Genomic DNA, 16467 nt, shown 5'->3' with positions numbered 1-16467 from the left:
GAAGACCTGTCATCGGCTTCTTATCTGCAAGGCCTTGTCCTTAAACTACCCAGAAACAATGCGGCATGCTTTCTCACACATCAGGTCAAATACAGCAGCCTGGCAGCCTGGCTGTCACTAGCAGGCGAGTGCTAATGAGAAAGAGTGATAATTCTTTAGTGACATCAGGTTTTGATACATTGCTTTTTTTAAATACTCGGCCTGAGCACAGTTCATATTTGTTTTGTTTTTTCCATGCAGTGTTAATGCTGCAAGCCATGGACATGGAGAACATAAAATTAAAACCTCCCAGAAATACTGAGTTGTGAGGGTAGGTATTGATTTTCAGATTCGAATGCATTACTGTAACCTGAATACACCACCACCGCCTAAATAACATCTCTAAACTGCATGATCCCAGCTACTTTGTTTACTTTCAAGTGACTCTAATTTTAGACTATGTGCTTGGGGAATTTAGATATTTGTATTCTGTACTCTTAAAATAGTCTCCACAAACTCAAACCCTAACACAGAAAATGTACATATTAAAAACATGTTTTAATTTGCAATTATTACTTGTTTGGAGACCATTGACAAATGATAGGCCTATGGGCCTAGTGCCAGCATAAAAAAGTATTGGGTGCCTTTGTTTGTGGCACATGATATAAATCCCCGAATAATCTAAGTTTTGACAGCAAACAAACGAACTAAAAGGTCATATTGAAATTTTATGAATTTTTGCATTTCAGTTGACATTGGAGGTGCAGTTGTCGAAAAAATGAATGCTGCACTTTGAAAAAGCTTACAGTATATTTCATTTGTCTCCTTTTCCATATACACACAAAATTTAAAGTTTTAAAATGTAATTTAATGTACTATATAGGCCTATCTGTAAATCATTAATAAAAAAAAAAACAGTAAAGGTGTAATGACTTTGGGTACATTTAAAATTTTTGAACCTAATATGCCTACACATTACATATTCCTTTGTGCTTTCAAGTTTTTTTCTGAAAAAAAAATCAACTCAAAAATATTAATTTTTAACATAGATTAAGAAATCTTAGCAAACCTGTTATGCCAAATTTTAGATATCAGATTTATGGATCTTAATTAATATTCATGTTTACATTTTTATGCATTTTTAGAATGTATTATTATTATTATTGTTTACATTTTTATGCCTTTTTAAAATTATTATTATTATTACTGTTGTTAAACAATATGGTCTTTGCTTTAACACTCCAGCGTTAACATTTGGAGGACTACATAATAATCAATGCGGAAAAATTGTAATTGCAAATTTGGTGGGTCCTAAAATGAACCCATTGATTTGTTTTACTTGTGCCCCCTGTTGGTGAATACATGTAAATTAAATATTTAAAAAAACAAGACACTGTAAACTGTAGTTGATACACTCCAAAACGAGTCAACGGCGTTTCATCTAAGGAAAACATATGCCGTTGTGACTGTCAACAAGTTAAAAGACAGGGGAGAGAGAGAGAGAGAGAGAGAGAGAGAGAGAGAGAGAGAGAGAGAGAGAGAGAGAGAGGTATCTAAAGGACTCGGTGCTGGTGGACTCCGCTACCATAGCAACGGTAAGGCGGAGCAAATGATTTTTAAGGCTTGTTTGTTAGTTAGGGTCACGTGACACGCCGCTGGGGAATGGGGCACTTCCTGTTTGCTGCTGAGACGTGAGCTGGTGTTGTCAGTTTCAACAAAATGGCTGCTGGAGCGCCGTAAACGAAAGCCCAGTAAACGCTTAACGTCAATGCAGAGTCATTTAAATGGACGCCTTGGAACTTCTTTCGCCTCAGAGTATCGGACGTCTGCTCGTGTGGACTGGTTTACATGTGTGTTAGGGAGCTGAACGCATGCTGAGAACGTTTCCATTTTTGCACTTTACAGCGAGCCGCGGTGGCATCGACTTTTTCGACATGAACACGTCATTCAAAAAGCTCAAACTGCCTGGTGTGTGTCAGTGTGGCTGACTAGCTGTATAGCTACACAAGCAAAACCCAAATGCTTTAGGCGATCCACAATATTCGTTTGCGCGCTCAAAAGCAAGCTGTCGTCTCCTTTCTTTGCACTGTTTATTTGTTTATTGTTTTATTTTATTGTCGGATGGTTTCACTTGCCTGCAAATGTCGAGGTAAATTCCTGAACTGGAAAGTCAAGCTAGCTATTGTATTGCAGTGCAAGCCCACTGCAAGCCAGTGTTTCAATCTGACTGCACCGTGAACTGCGTCCGAATATCTGATCTGTCTGTACGGGTATCGAGAACATCTCCGGGCAACAAATGCATCAGTGTGAACATAATATTGCCATTGAAAAATAAGGTAAGTTGTAAACTCCTAAAAACCTTTTGATGGGCGGGCTTTGGGCTTTAGAAGCCGCCAACCTGAACTGGAATGCGTCGTTTCTGAATTGTGTTGCGCTCCGATGTGTTTTTGCAGTCATCCACATTCTCAAATCGTAAAAAAAAAAAACCCTGCTATTTAACTGGCAGAAGTGTTTTTATTTAAAATGCATTCACACGTTTTATCCCTTTTGAACACAACTCTTTTTGGTAGAATAGTAAATCAACATTTCCTCTGTACATAGCTGTGTATCCTAAGGTAATCTTGATGCCTTCTTAATGACGGTAATATTAATATTTAGGTCTTCATTAGCTAAAAGGTCTAGTTTCCAACATTTTTCCTGTGTTTACCCCCTGAAATATTTGAGAATATCATGTGTCCCATGTGCTAACGAAACTGGCTGCACAGACCGATGTTCTGGTTGAATCTGTGTGAAAGAACCATGCTCCATTACCTTTCGGCATGGCACCACCACCCGAGTGTTCAGTGCTAAATCCAGGTACCTCTACTATTGTTAACTGAATGCATTTTTTTAAATGTCATACACTCGTAGCTCTGCCATGTTGCAGATTTTTTTTTTAATTTTTGTTTTACGGTCCCAAACGGATGGTGATTTTTTCAACCGGTTGGTTGCATGCTTCTAGGACGGCGCGTCGTTGCGGGGGGCACCCGTCGTTAAATAACAGGAGTGTTTCACGCCGAAGTGACTGCTGCTTATTCTTTAAGCCTGATGACATCTATCTCCTCACGTACCCGTTTGAAAGCAGAGTCGGATGGGCTAAAGGGGATTTCCATGGCTGCAAGGCACCGTTATTTGCGATCTTTGGGCCTCTCGTGCAAAGGAGGTTAGAATAAAAGGCGCAAATTTATTTGTGTATGTATGTATATATATGTGTGTGTGTGTATATGTATGTATGTGTGTGTGTGTATATATATATATATATATATATATATATATATATATATATATATATATATATATATACACACACACACACACATTTATCTATCTATTTATTTATTTATTTAACCCACAGCAAAAAATAAAAATCCCCGCTGGTAAAATGAGGATTCTGTGCACAGGTTCAGTCTGCTCATCTGAACTGTAGACTAATTTATGCGTCAGTGTATCCGTCTTCAGTACTGGCCGTAACCGATGTACAGATGCGCGATCATTTCGATATCTTTCAGTACTTGTAAATAAATGCTTAAAGCGACACTATACGTACTAGCAGAATATAGACCGTGACATCATCATATAGTAAAATGAAATTTGCATTTATAATTCAGATTAGCAGACCTGCTTGTGCGTGCGCACAAAACACCTTTTAATCACTAGATAAACTTAAGGTACATTGCAGAGAAGATGCATTACTTTTTATTGCAAAAACTCTTAAAACTATTTTCTCCATTAATCAAATTGATAGCTGTCTAATACTACATGCATGCGAGTATTGATTATCATTTTTTCTCCAGTATAGGCATTGCAGAGCATCACTAGTAACAGTTGGCTAATGTTGTGTTGAGATGTTGTCGGTGCCAGTCGCTTCCCTCTTACTCCCTTTTGTTAATTCTGACCTTATGTGGGAGTAACCAATGCTCATGGAAAGCCTTTTGTGATGTGCAGGATTGCTAATGTGCTTGCTTAGTGTTGAGTCTCCTGGCCTGGCGGTAAATTTGGCTCCCCTTGCTGGATCAGGGGCCCCCTGTTTGTGCCCCACCTTGTGAAAGAAACTGCATGTACTTTGAGACTGAAAGAGGCTATCGGGGACCTGAGAATGGGAGGCCGCATAATGCACAGATTTCCATGGTACTCTCTTTTGCTGTTCATGGCCTTGCAAGCTTTACTGTGGTCGCGTGTACCATGCAGCCAAATGCGTTTGAATGTGGCAGTGTGTTGAAGAGCAATGGATACTGTTGTCAAATCCAGCTAAAAAGAATGTAAAGCGTCATTGTAAGAATGCTTTTATTTAAATGTATTACCATTCTGTACTAATGGCTTTGTTTTATTTAATTACTGATCAGTAATTTATAATCAGTTTTCACATTAAAATATGAAGTTAAAGTTTTTCTGATTTGTAGGGCTTTTTTTTAAACTTGGCCGATTGGGTTAATGTGACGCTGATGACTATTGCGCTAACCCTTAACTGTTGTATGACAAATCATGTCAGTTTGGATCATACAGAAAGATGGTATTCCTATAATGTTTTACATTTACAGCATTTAGCTGTTGCTTTTATCCAAAAAAACCTTTTATGACTCAAAACAACTTAAGCAATTAAGGGCCTTGCTCAGGGGCCCAGCAGTGACAGTCTGGCAGTGGTGGGGCTTGAACTAGCAACCTAGTTCTAGTCAACTGCCTTAACCACTTGTCTACCACTGCCCTTTTTATGATAATTATAATGTTTGCAAAGCTTTGTCTAGTGACCAAACAGACCTTTACAGTCTATATTTTATACCAATAGAATCACATAGAGGTTATCCACATGATTGCAAAACATTTGCTACTTGCAGGCTCTACCCCATTATCTTAAGATATGCAAGTCATTCAGAAAAAGCAAGGTGTAGGCTAATGAGATGCTGTACATTACTGGAGTGTGCCTTGTCACATTGATTAACTAGGCTACTGAGCAATTATTTGCCAAAAATTACAAGTAAAAATATTAAGACATCAAATATAACAACTTAAAAAGTGTTGAGACATAAGCAGCACTTCTTTAGGCAGCTAGCACCTTTGCATTTTCAAGAAGAATACCACTTCAATCATATCTAAACACTGGCTGAAACTTACTCCTCTGACTTGAGAGTTCAGTTGACTGATGTTATAGAATCTATCCATTGGTGCATGTGATATAAACACATGGCAGATTTTCCCTAACTATAATGCAGACTATAAATTACATTTAACTATAAATTAGCTTGGACTGATATAAACAATTAAAAAAAAACCATGTGGGTGTGTACTCATGGTCTACTACATTAGATTTTTTTTTTTTTTGGGATATATGCTGTTTTGTAAAATGTCAGTTACAGATGCATGTAGTGAATCCAGAATACTGTTGAAGCTAAAAAGTCTGTCCTTTTGTACCTGTTAGGTTTGGCCCTTTTTTCCCCAATTCTTGCTCTGTTTTATTGGAACTTGAAGGAGTTGCTGAAATGAATGTGCTCTAAGGAAGATCAAATCCTTCACCTCCTCATGGACTAATCTCATGCTGAAGGAATGCCCTGACTCCATTAACCTTCATAGAAAGGCCTGTTTCAGTTTTTATATCGTCAGTCCCATTCACAGTTCACCTGCGAGTCCGCCCAGACGTGTCCTTTTTGGAACACGGCCTTTATCTCCGTTTCCTTATACAGCTCAGCCTCGCCGTCCCTCTGGCGCTTGAGCAGGGCTCGTCCTCATACATTTTAAATGACAGTGAGAAAAGACAGAACCCCACACCGCTAGTGTCAGAGATTAACATGTGCTCTTATCTTAGGGCAATTGTATCAGTGACATTGTAAATCTTCTGTAGAAGTGCCACCTGTGTCATCACCCATTTCCAACCTATAGTGGTTATTTGGCAAAACTGATGATTGCCATGAGATGTTTTAGAAGTAAATGAACATAACTTGGGACTTTACAAGAGAAAGCTACAGAAAAATGTCCAGTCTGCTCACCTTTTTTAAGATGTTTTGGTAATACAGAGAAATTCCAGCAGTCTGAAAGAGCAGGAATTTTCATGTGTCTTCTTCAACACGTACAACAATTATAGTGTGCTTCTTAATATAATTAAAATGCATTATTACCTAGATAGGCGCACATTTTTTTCAGAGTGTACAATTGCTTGGAGATTGCATGCTTTATTGTCATGTAGATTTTGCCTTCTTCACACGAGTTTGTTTTTGCTAAGTCCAGAGGCCTATGATATGTGAGTATGACAGGAGTCTTTATGGAGCATTTGTGTTTGTGTGATCTATTAAAGCAATAAGTTGTCGGCAAAGCTTGTGGAAGTGCTTTCATTAGCGGCTGCTGGAAGATTAAAGTCGGTGGGGCTGCTATGATGGTGAATCAATCAACATATGCTATTTTTAGCAGCTGACCGTATGAAAAAAATAAACATTGCTTGTTGGTTGTTGTCCTTCCATTTTACTGAACATGTAAATACTTAGCATAAAAGACTTGGCCATAAATACTTATCTAAATATAAATTCTTGTGCAATCTGTCATATTAATGGAATTCCAGACCCTTAAGTTCTTGCTTTGTTCTGCATCTTGCCCTTGCCTGTTTTCCTACCCTTCATGGTGTTTATGGGTGGTGAGGTAGGCAGAGAAGGGTTTGGGTCAGCCGAGGTTCCCTAGTCCGTCAGCTTCAGTCTTCTCAAATGGCTTGGGAGCAATGGCTTCCTAATGTGTATTGGTGTCGGATGGAGGGAAGAGTTCTTCCTGCGAGCGCTGTGCTTGCTAGTCCCCAGGCTCCCCAGGGTTCTCTGCAGTCTTGTTTGTATTGCAGCGCTGGCATTTTTGGCTTTGTGCCCAGAGAGTGTCTGCCCAATCCCCCCCGCCCACCTCGCCTCCATCTCGTGTGCTTACACAGTGCCCCTCCTCCCCTCTTCAGTCTCCACCCCTCACTAGTGGATGCGCTGCCGGTAGGAGGCTCCGCCCTTCTCTAATGTACGCACTGCTAGAAAGAATTCTGTTGAATGAAATAACTAAATAAATATATATTAAATAAATAAATATATATATATATATATATATATATATATATATATATATATATATATATATATATATATATATATATATATATATATATAATTAATTAATTAATTAACTAACTAATTAATTAATTATACACACTTCCAGGAAAATACCTAAGTAGGAGAAACCAGGAAATTCATTACTGTCCACAATAAAATTCTTTTTGGGCAGCCCTGCGGCATGGAGATGGTTGCATGACTTTCGCAGCGCCATCTGCACATGGCCTGCGCAGCAAATCAAATAATTATTTTGGCCTCTGCAATTAGTTAATTGTGAAGGGCTCCAGTTAATGCCTTTAATTTACTAGTATCCTGCTGTATTAGAATCAAGCCTTGTTTGTTCCACACAGCACTATTCGTCAAATTGGTGTTCTTAAAAAAGTAATTTACATTGTGTGCTTACCAACCATTCAGCCACTGGGTTCCATTCAGTGTCCTGTAAGTGTTCATTCAGCCCAAACAGGTATTGGAGTTGTTTTCATAAATGGCGTAAATAAAAATTAAGTTTAGCTAAACCACTAATGTTTTCTCCCTAAGGGCACTGTGTTCTGTTTTTGACTGTTCCCTAGTTCACTGGCGACAAATCATCCGTCCATTCCGTTGCATGTCATCATAGCAACTATGCCATATGTTACAAATGAAACGGGCAATTTATTTGAATGCATAAGTGCACACATTCACGCTGCATGTGCCTTCTACAGAGTGCTTTCACCTTTTATCCAGCATTGATCAGATCAGTTCTTTCTGGTCCATGTGTGTGGCACGCAGGTTCATGTGTGTGACAGGCTGGTGCTGTGTGTACACAGTAGATTTTGTGTTTTGCAGATCAGACTGTGCAGGATTGGTTTAGGGTATATAGAGAGTAAAGGTGCACATACATGACTTTCACTGCATCTGCTCTTTTAATTCTCACTATTGCTGAAGTGTGGTCATTTCCAAATCACCAAGCCAAATGCTCCCCACTGCCCAGAGGTTCAGCCAAGATCCTAGGGCATTAGAACAATCATGTTTGAGTATGTGACTAATTTACTTGTGTGCAGTTTTTATCCGTTACCAAGTCAGCCAATGCAAGTTTTGATGACTGGACATTGTCGTCTGCTATGTGTATATGTATCAAATAAGATTTGGTTTGTTTCATTTGTTTCACAATAGTTGGCTCTGGAAAAAAAAAATTTCACTTGACCTCAGTATCCTGTTAATTTGTGGCTGACAGAATAAGAGATGTGGCCTGTTTGGTCTTAGGGTGGTTTCGAACAGACTTGTGGTTTTCTGTTTGGACTTTGGACTATATCGGCCATTTTCGCCATCTCTCATGAGTCCACTAGGAGCTGTTGCTTAGGCTAACCTTTTGATTTCTCATTGGTGACTATAGACTAACTTGTTCTGCTGTCTTCTCTCTTTAGTGCTGTGTTTTGGCTCTAGTCAAATATGTTTAGGCTTGTTTTTTGTTTTGTTTTTTTGCTGCTTTTGTTTGCAACATTGTGTCTCACTTTTCGGAGCTCTTAAAGGCCTCTTTCAAATAACATATGCTATAATGGCTGAAGTTCTGAAAGTGTCAGATGGGGTTAACAGGCTTAACAACCTTTTGTGTTTGTCCTTTTATGGCTGTGACTGGAAACGCTCCACATCCTGAAATCCTAAAGGCACGCCTAGGTCTCTTGCCAAGGGCTTCCTAAAGAGGGGCCAGGTATTCAGGGCTGGGAGGAGCACACCCTTGGCCAGACTGACATTGTGAACAGGACAGTCGTGGGGTGCTGGTGGGGATGACTGGACCGTGCACTTAAAGCCGGCTGATGCTGAAGGAACAGATCCAGGCTTTGCCAGTCATGTGAGCTTGGCATTCTTGCAAGTGACTAGTTAACTTCAATTCATATGTTTTCTATGTTTTGTGCATGCAGGCATGTGTGCGTGCATACTTTTATGTACTCTGTAGGCAGAGGTGTTTTGATGGTGGTGCAGAGGTTTTCTGCTCTATGATGGCCCGTTTCTCTGTACAAGACTGTCCTCTCGGAGCTCAGTCCGTTTCTCTTTATAATATAATATTGCAAAAAAAACAATCAAAAAACAAGTGGGCTTGGGTTTTTCTTACAAGCAATAGTTTGCTCTAAAAACGCTCTGAAATGTCTACTGATGATTACATTTCCTGCTAATAATGTCCTCTTAATTACTTTAACAAGTCATGTTAATTTCACTAATTTCTTGAAAACAGAACTGAACAACCTTTTAAGAATTCTAGTAGATTTTCAGTTTGGCAAATAATGCAGGATAATGGCAAACTAATGTCAGTGCTTCTTTCTTTCAGAAGTGGTGTAGAATAGGGCTTATTGGCCTGTTTTTATATCGATTGATGTAAATGATCATCACAGATCTGTACATTCTGCCCGCTGAATTTAAACCAGTCCACTCGTGAGTGCAGCATGTAGATGGGGAGGTGGGAGTACTGTGCTCTGTCCATCCCATAATGCTCATCGGCACAAAAAAGCTTAAAACAACGCTAATTACAGTAATTACTGTGTTGCCCATCATTCAATTAATGTAGTTATCCTCAGAAATATGTGACTACTATTGCAACCCAGGCTGTAATTCTAAATGCTTCAGGGTAAATATAGGCTATAATCTAAGCGTCCACTGTGCCTGGACATATTTAACCTGAACTTTCACAGTGATGATATTGTTTAGTTTTGCAGACGATCATTTTTAAGCTGGTTGTTATTTTGTTAAAATCATGCCATCGCCCAGGCTTGGTGTCCTGAGACAGAATTCCAATTTGTGTTATTGTTTTTCCCTCAGCCGAGAGACGAAGCAAGAAACACAAGAAGAGAACCATTTGATGGAAGAAAAGAAAAAGAAAAAGCAAGAAGAAAAGAAAAAAAAGGAAGCTGCTCAAAAAAAGGTGAGTAGTGTTTTCTTTTGACCCGGGCACCACTCCAGAACATTCTTCTCTTACCCTTCAGGGGAATTCCAGGCACCATTTCTAAGGCTGGTCCAGCTTATTACATGCCCAAGTAACCTTTATAATGAAAGGACTTGGTCTGAGCGAGGGAAATCGCCGAGCTGAAGGCAGTAAAGTGACCCCAAACGCTCCTAACTCCCTGTCAAAGACGTCTCCTAATTTGCTGTCAGCGTAGGTGAGAACACTGCCAGAAGGAAACTGGCTAACTGTACAGCACATGTTTGCAAATGGCGAAATGATGCTATTGTTAATGCTATTGCTTGTTTAATTTTTACATTGGACTGTTTATAGAATACCTCAGCCCGTTTTGATAAATTAATCAAATAAGACTTTTGCAAGGTTGTATTAATAGATTGACCTACATACACCGCCCTCATAATTTGTGAAATTCTAGTGGCTTGTTCTTTTTATGATTGTTTAGCAGGGTATTTAATATCCGGCTTCGCTGCAGCTGTAGTATATTGCATTTGTAGTCTATTGCAGGACACAAGCTGTATTTAATATAAAACAAGCTGTGTGAAACAAATGATATAAACTAAGTCTAATGATCACAATCTGCTGACACTGAAGGTCTCCAGCAGTATGGGCGTACCCTGCTGAGGGCTGGAGCTTGGTGAGGGAGTGTACTTGGTACATGTCCCGCCATGTGCAGTGAGTGTGTGCTATGACCGACAGATGGGGCATTTTCAGTATATGGGTACAAATGGAAACCTAGATACAGGCTACAAAAATGAGACAATACCTATACTCACCAAATACATAGAACTATAAATATAACCCCAGTTAATAAAAACACAACAACATTATCTACAATAACAAGCAGTAGTTGGATGTGTTTAATGTATCACATGTATTCGGATGGGCTGAAAATGCACTGCATGATTCCATGGAAACGGCCCTTTTGGCTTAAGTGGCGGAATCTTTGAAAGCAGCACCTTCACACCTGTTTGAACTTTTAACAAGTGAGAGCAGAAATGTAAATTAACAGAAATTATGTAGAACTTATTTGTTAAACATAAAATGATGTTATAATTGCTGCTTTCTATGCATAGTTGGCCATAGGTGCACAGCACTCATTGACCCTCCACTATATCTGACAGCATACAAATAAATAAATGACTGGTTCCATCAGCACCCCTTCAAATTGTAGATTCTCTGAGTGTTTGTGTGTTTTTTGTTTTTTTTCCTTCTTAGACTGTGTACTTACACTATGGCGGATGATTGTGTTGTGGTAAATGCCTCTAAATAGACAGTGATTTGTGATTGGTGCCCAGCCCGCTAATCTTCTTCTAATCTCTTTCTTCCCAGGCTGCTGAACAGAAAACCAAAGGTGAGTTATGGGCCTCGTGTCTAAACTCGTCACTGAATGGAACTCAAGTTTATTATGAATGCACAATGTTTTCATACAAGTAGACAAACAATTTTGGTGCAGTCAGTTGTATTACACCTCATTATTGCGAGTATGATTTAAGTCTATCTGCATCATGTTTATGGCTCATACACCTCCATTTGTGCAGCCAGCCTCTTGTCTGCCTTATGAACTTGGATACAACTACATTACCTAGTCATTAAGCAGTGTGTCTAACAGGACTTGGCAAAACAAACAGCCATTGCCCAAGGTCTGCTAGATGTTATTTGCAATGTATATAAAAATGACCCATCACTGCCACCTGGGCATCCCCACACCAGAGTAACACGTTAAGAGAATAAAAGGATTCACTGATTAAGCAAGAACCTTTTTCACATCTCAAATGGTTCAATCACCAGGGATGTCAGTCACCAGGGTACCGCCATCAGTAAGCCTTGCAAAGTGAAAGCAGTGCTGATACAAACTTGGGAGTTTGGTAATACAGGTTTTGCTATAAAGTTTCTTAGAATTTTGCCAGAAATACATTATGAGCAATGCCATAATGTGTGGTTGAAACTAGTTCCCGATCAGTCTGTATGAATTAGGTTACAGTCCTGTAGCCTCTTCCATATCATTGGAATTCTTGAACTTCGTTGTCATCACTGCAGGATCTCCTGTCCTGCAGTAACAGACTACAAAGTTCAAAGTTTATTTGTCACGTACATAGTCATACATGGTATAACTGGCAGTGAAATGCTTTTTGTAACACAAGGGTCAACAGGGTTAAGTTTAATGTTCACGCCGAAGGCTTTAATAAAACATATAGAACATTGACATTGCAGGCTCTTATGATCCTATATGGCCATTTGAGAACAGTTGATAGCTGCAGTTATACATAAGCATTCTATAATGTTTGCATATGATATCAAGCATGTATGAGTACTTTTTGTGTAATGGTTATAAAATAGAGACTTCAAACTAAAGTTTCTAACCTCTGACCTTGAAATTCATCCCCAGCGCTTCTCAGCTGGTGACTTTCTCACAAAGTCGGTACAAGTTGGTGGCGTGATGAGTAGGTGTAGGGATGTTTGGGAGGTCAGGTGTTGGAGGCAGCCTGTTGGTGGTTCTTATCTGGAGCATGGGACATCAAGCCCATCTGCTCTTCTCTCCCATGCACCCCAGCCCCCACCCATCAAGTGGGCGGAGCTCTTTTAAGAGTGCTGAGCACTTCCAGCCTGCACACTCATCTAATTGGGGCCTTGAAGAGCAGCAGCTCTCTGCCCTTCTCTCTGTCCCTGCATTTATCAACATATGATTCGGTGCAAAGAATTACAAGTGACTTTTGCTCGGGATGCATCTGGGGAATTGGCAGAATGAGGCCTAATCTGGTTTCACTTTGTTACTGTTCCTCAGGCCACACACAGACTGAGATGTTCATGATCAGGATTGGTTACTATTTCCACAATGTAATATATGTTTTTTGGGGGTTTTCCCTCTTTCTCTAGACTCTACAAACTGGGCACTGTTTGAATCTTTGATTAGTGCCTTGAGGACTTGAGAACTGCAATAACAGTTAACAAATCTCAGTCAGAGGGAGTATGTAGGCTGAGAGAAACAGAAGTAATTGCATCTGCATGCATACATCTGTGTGTGCGTGCTCACAGTCAGACTGGAAAGCAGGGTTGATAAGGCAGTGGGACTGTGCACTGCAGCAGTTTGATAGTGTAAGCCTACCCATCTCTCTTCTCCAGGGTGTCTTACAGGCCACACACACACACACAGAGCCTGCAATGAGTGCAGTTGGGATTTCACTAGGAAGTGTTTATGGCAACCCAGGAGGGTCTGTTGGTTGAGCAAGGGGGAAACCCCAGATGTGGATGGAAAGAGCCTGTAGGTGTGTGGGGCTGTGTAAACGGAGGGAGAGGGAGCGAGAGGCGGGTGTGGAGAACGAGGGTGTACCCGGCCTTCCTGTCTGCTTCATCTCACAGTTTTGGCAACCGCACTGCTCAAGGGGCCTTGTGCCACCTTCCTCTCATTCATCTCTTCTTTGTCTCTGTCTCATTTTCTCTTGCTTTCCTATTTCTAGCTTTTTTCCCCCCTCTTACTTTGTGTATCGGCTATGATGTTGAGCTTTCCATCTACCTTTTCTTGCTCATTCACCAAGCATTCAAGCTAGTTCAATACATTGCCTAGTTATTAATAGTAGAGATCTGAGAGATATAGTTTTCTGAGTGCTGGTAATGGAATAGCATCATATTCAGCTGCCATTTATGTAAGCGCACACATGAACACACACACACACACACACACACATATGTCAAATGGATGCTCTGTAGTAGCTCTCCCTGTTGCATGCTTGGATGGCTGAAGTGACTTATCCAGTCAGTGCTATAATCTGGCCTTCTCTAGTGTTGATTAGACATCAGCAGAACCACATCTGGATTGTGCTTACTGCAGCTGTTTTTGTTTTTTGTATGCCAAGCCATAAGGAGCTCACAACACACCTTTTTTCTTTTTCCTTTGCTTTTTATTTTTGTTGGCTCATTGCAACATTTCCAGTTGAAGATTAGGCTACAGAGAAGGCTAGTGCACAAATGCACACAACCAACATTCTCTGACGGCAGTGGAGAGAGGGAGAGAGACACACACAGACAGCCTGGTGGCACTGAACACGAGGTGCCGGTACTTTGCTGTCGCCCCTTGGCAGGCAGGTTAGAGGCCGTCCCCTGGGAGCCCCGCCCAGCCGGGGCTCTGGCGCACCTGTGCTAGCCCCTCCTACCCCTGCTCCACAGCCAAAAGCTGTGGCTAAATAAATTGGACACACAATGTTCAAGTAACCACTGAAAGCATCAATACCAAAATATAATGTGATTATGTTAGTAATACTCATAAGTGACAAGTGGGGACTCAGTGAATGTGTGCATAAAGTGTAAAGCTTTACTATTAAATCATTATTATAATGATTATAGATGTCCAGACTTGCCTGTCTGTTCCTCTTTGCCTGCCTTCTTTGTCTTCTGGAGGCTTTTAATAAAGTGTGCAGTCAGTCACAAAACCAGGAGCCACCATCAAATATCATCCATTGTCAAAAATGGCCATGAACCACTCCATGTCAAAACTGGCAGCACAAAGCAGCCAAAGGTAATGGTGCTGGTCGCATGATGATGACTGTTAAATACAGAAGGTAAAAAGCAGCTTGAATGATATGATAAATGCATGTGCAATTCTTCTTTCTGTGCTCGAGTTTCATATGCACTCATGAATGGGTTATTTACACACGCAAAATAATAAAACTTGCAGATTTATTTTTAACATAAAAGTGACCCCATACATTTGTTTGCCTGTGAACACCTGACAATGCTGTGAACAATGCTTCCTGTCCACAGCGCCCAGCCAGCTCCTCGCGTACCACACAGATCTTCTCTTGGAGTCCGGTTGTTCTTTAGTGTGACAGGGTGGAGCAGTTGCCTCCTCGCTTGTCCAGGGCACGGTAGCAGGTCGAGGCCTGAGGGGATTGGCCCTGGTGCTACGGCAATGCGTCAGCTTTGTGGCGTCAGCCCGGACTTTGGAAAGCTCAGCCTCTTTCAGCTCCTCTCTGGGAGCCCAACAGCCCTATCCTGCTTCCCATCCTGCCTGCACTGGCTCACCTGATTTGACTCTCCAAGGTTCTGCTAACAAGCAGGGTCGGGGCCTCTAGACCCGGTGCAGGGCGGTGGGGCCCTGTGTAGTAGACTGAAAGTGAAGACCTGAAAAACACGATCAGTTTGATTCTGTGCAGAGGCAATAAACCTTGTATGTACACACACCATACACATACGTTGCATATGATATCCATTTCCTGAGAGAGAGAGGGAGGTTCGTACATCCATCGGCATCCTCTCATAAAGAGGGTTATAAAAGATTACGCTGTTTCAGAGCTGCACCACTGTGATTTTAATAACGGATTAATTTGCCTTTTCACATGCGGTTAATTACACCAAGCGGTTTGCAGTGGCTCTCATAAATTGTGGCCCAATCGGAGGAGATTTATCTGCCTGTGCCAGTAGGACTGCAGATGAAGAATCTTTTCTACATTTTACACCAAGTCCCTGCTTCTCTTCTTCCACCCAGCTGTGTAGGCTGCCTTTGTTTCAGCAGAACAGTCAGAACAGTATGAGAACAGGACTTGCACATCAGTAGCCCAGTTTAAGTATAGGTTTGTATGATCTCCCATACTGTTTACCTTGCTGACTTTGGCTACTTTTTGATATCTTATGGTTTTGACTTTTTTTTTTTTTTTTTATATTTACTGTTATTTTGTCATTTGACATTTTTGTTTTGTGTGCTTGCTGGTGTGATTTGGATTATGGATTCATTTTGGAGGAGTCCAGGCAATTTTAACACTAGCCAAACTGTTGAGTTGCCCGTAGCTTAGCATTAGCATACTATTGGCATACCTAGCCAGTTGAAAACTCTGGGGAGTGGTCTAGCTTGTCCGACCTCAATACTATCTGTGCATTCGTCATGGAAATGTGTCTTTAGGGCAGTGAGGTCATGAGTCGTATAGAAGCATTAGAGTTAAGCTAGTAAGGCGGTTAAGCATGTGTATATTTGGTACAGCGATTTTGTCTGTGTGTAAGCAGCAGGAGATGACGTGGGAGGACTGACACTATGTGGATTAGTATAACCACCTTTATTCCATGCAGTCTGTGTGTCTGCTTGGTGTTCTGGGCGTGCACGTGTGTATGCGTGTTTATTAGCATCTCTGGGCAGAGAGGCAGAGTTACCATCTTTCATCTCTCACCTAACGTCAGCGGTTTCCTGTGGACTGCGCTCGTGTGCAAGGGAACCCTGCTCACCGACAAGCCCTCAGCTCCCATCAGCAAAACAGCCAAAGGAGAAAGCTGGTATATTTAGCCCATTTCCCTATAAAGTCCTATGAGCTAGTGGAATGGGAAGGAGAGAGAGAGGCAGGCATTGTGCCCAGCAAAGCAGGGCATGCGAGCACAGGGAAGGTGGAATCTGCTTCTGTCAGCACGCTCTCTCGTCTTACTCATCTGCCCAGTTTGTCCTCCTCAGAGCCAGCCTGGGCTAAGTCCCCCTTCTGA

General features: G+C 41.0%; 1 protein-coding gene across 6 annotated transcripts in view; it reads left to right on the top strand.

The window, feature by feature from the left end:
• The first annotated feature begins 1660 nt into the window (after window positions 1-1660).
• The window catches only part of tnrc6c1 (trinucleotide repeat containing adaptor 6C1), a 47125-nt gene continuing 32318 nt past the window's right edge, over window positions 1661-16467 (top strand). For 2 of the 6 annotated variants that reach the window (XR_014122738.1, XM_081710983.1), the window contains exons 1-3: window positions 2864-3181; window positions 9870-9972; window positions 11341-11362. Coding sequence is in view for 5 of the 6 variants with exons in the window: in XM_081710983.1 (XP_081567109.1) it covers window positions 2943-3181; window positions 9870-9972; window positions 11341-11362 (364 nt within the window). In the remaining variant the exon portion in view is untranslated. Of the gene's footprint in view, window positions 2316-2744; window positions 2836-2863; window positions 3182-8710; window positions 8908-9869; window positions 9973-11340; window positions 11363-16467 lie in introns of those variants that run through there. The other 4 variants (XM_081710978.1, XM_081710977.1, XM_081710976.1 and 1 more) reach the window with 4 other exon arrangements.

The sequence above is a fragment of the Electrophorus electricus genome, chromosome 3 (genome assembly GCF_041902795.1).
Source record: "Electrophorus electricus isolate QZ-2024a chromosome 3, ASM4190279v1, whole genome shotgun sequence".
Classification (NCBI taxonomy): Eukaryota; Metazoa; Chordata; class Actinopteri; order Gymnotiformes; family Gymnotidae; genus Electrophorus; species Electrophorus electricus.
The sequence above is the reverse complement of the archived record's forward strand: the minus strand, read 5'-3'. Positions and strand labels throughout refer to the sequence as shown.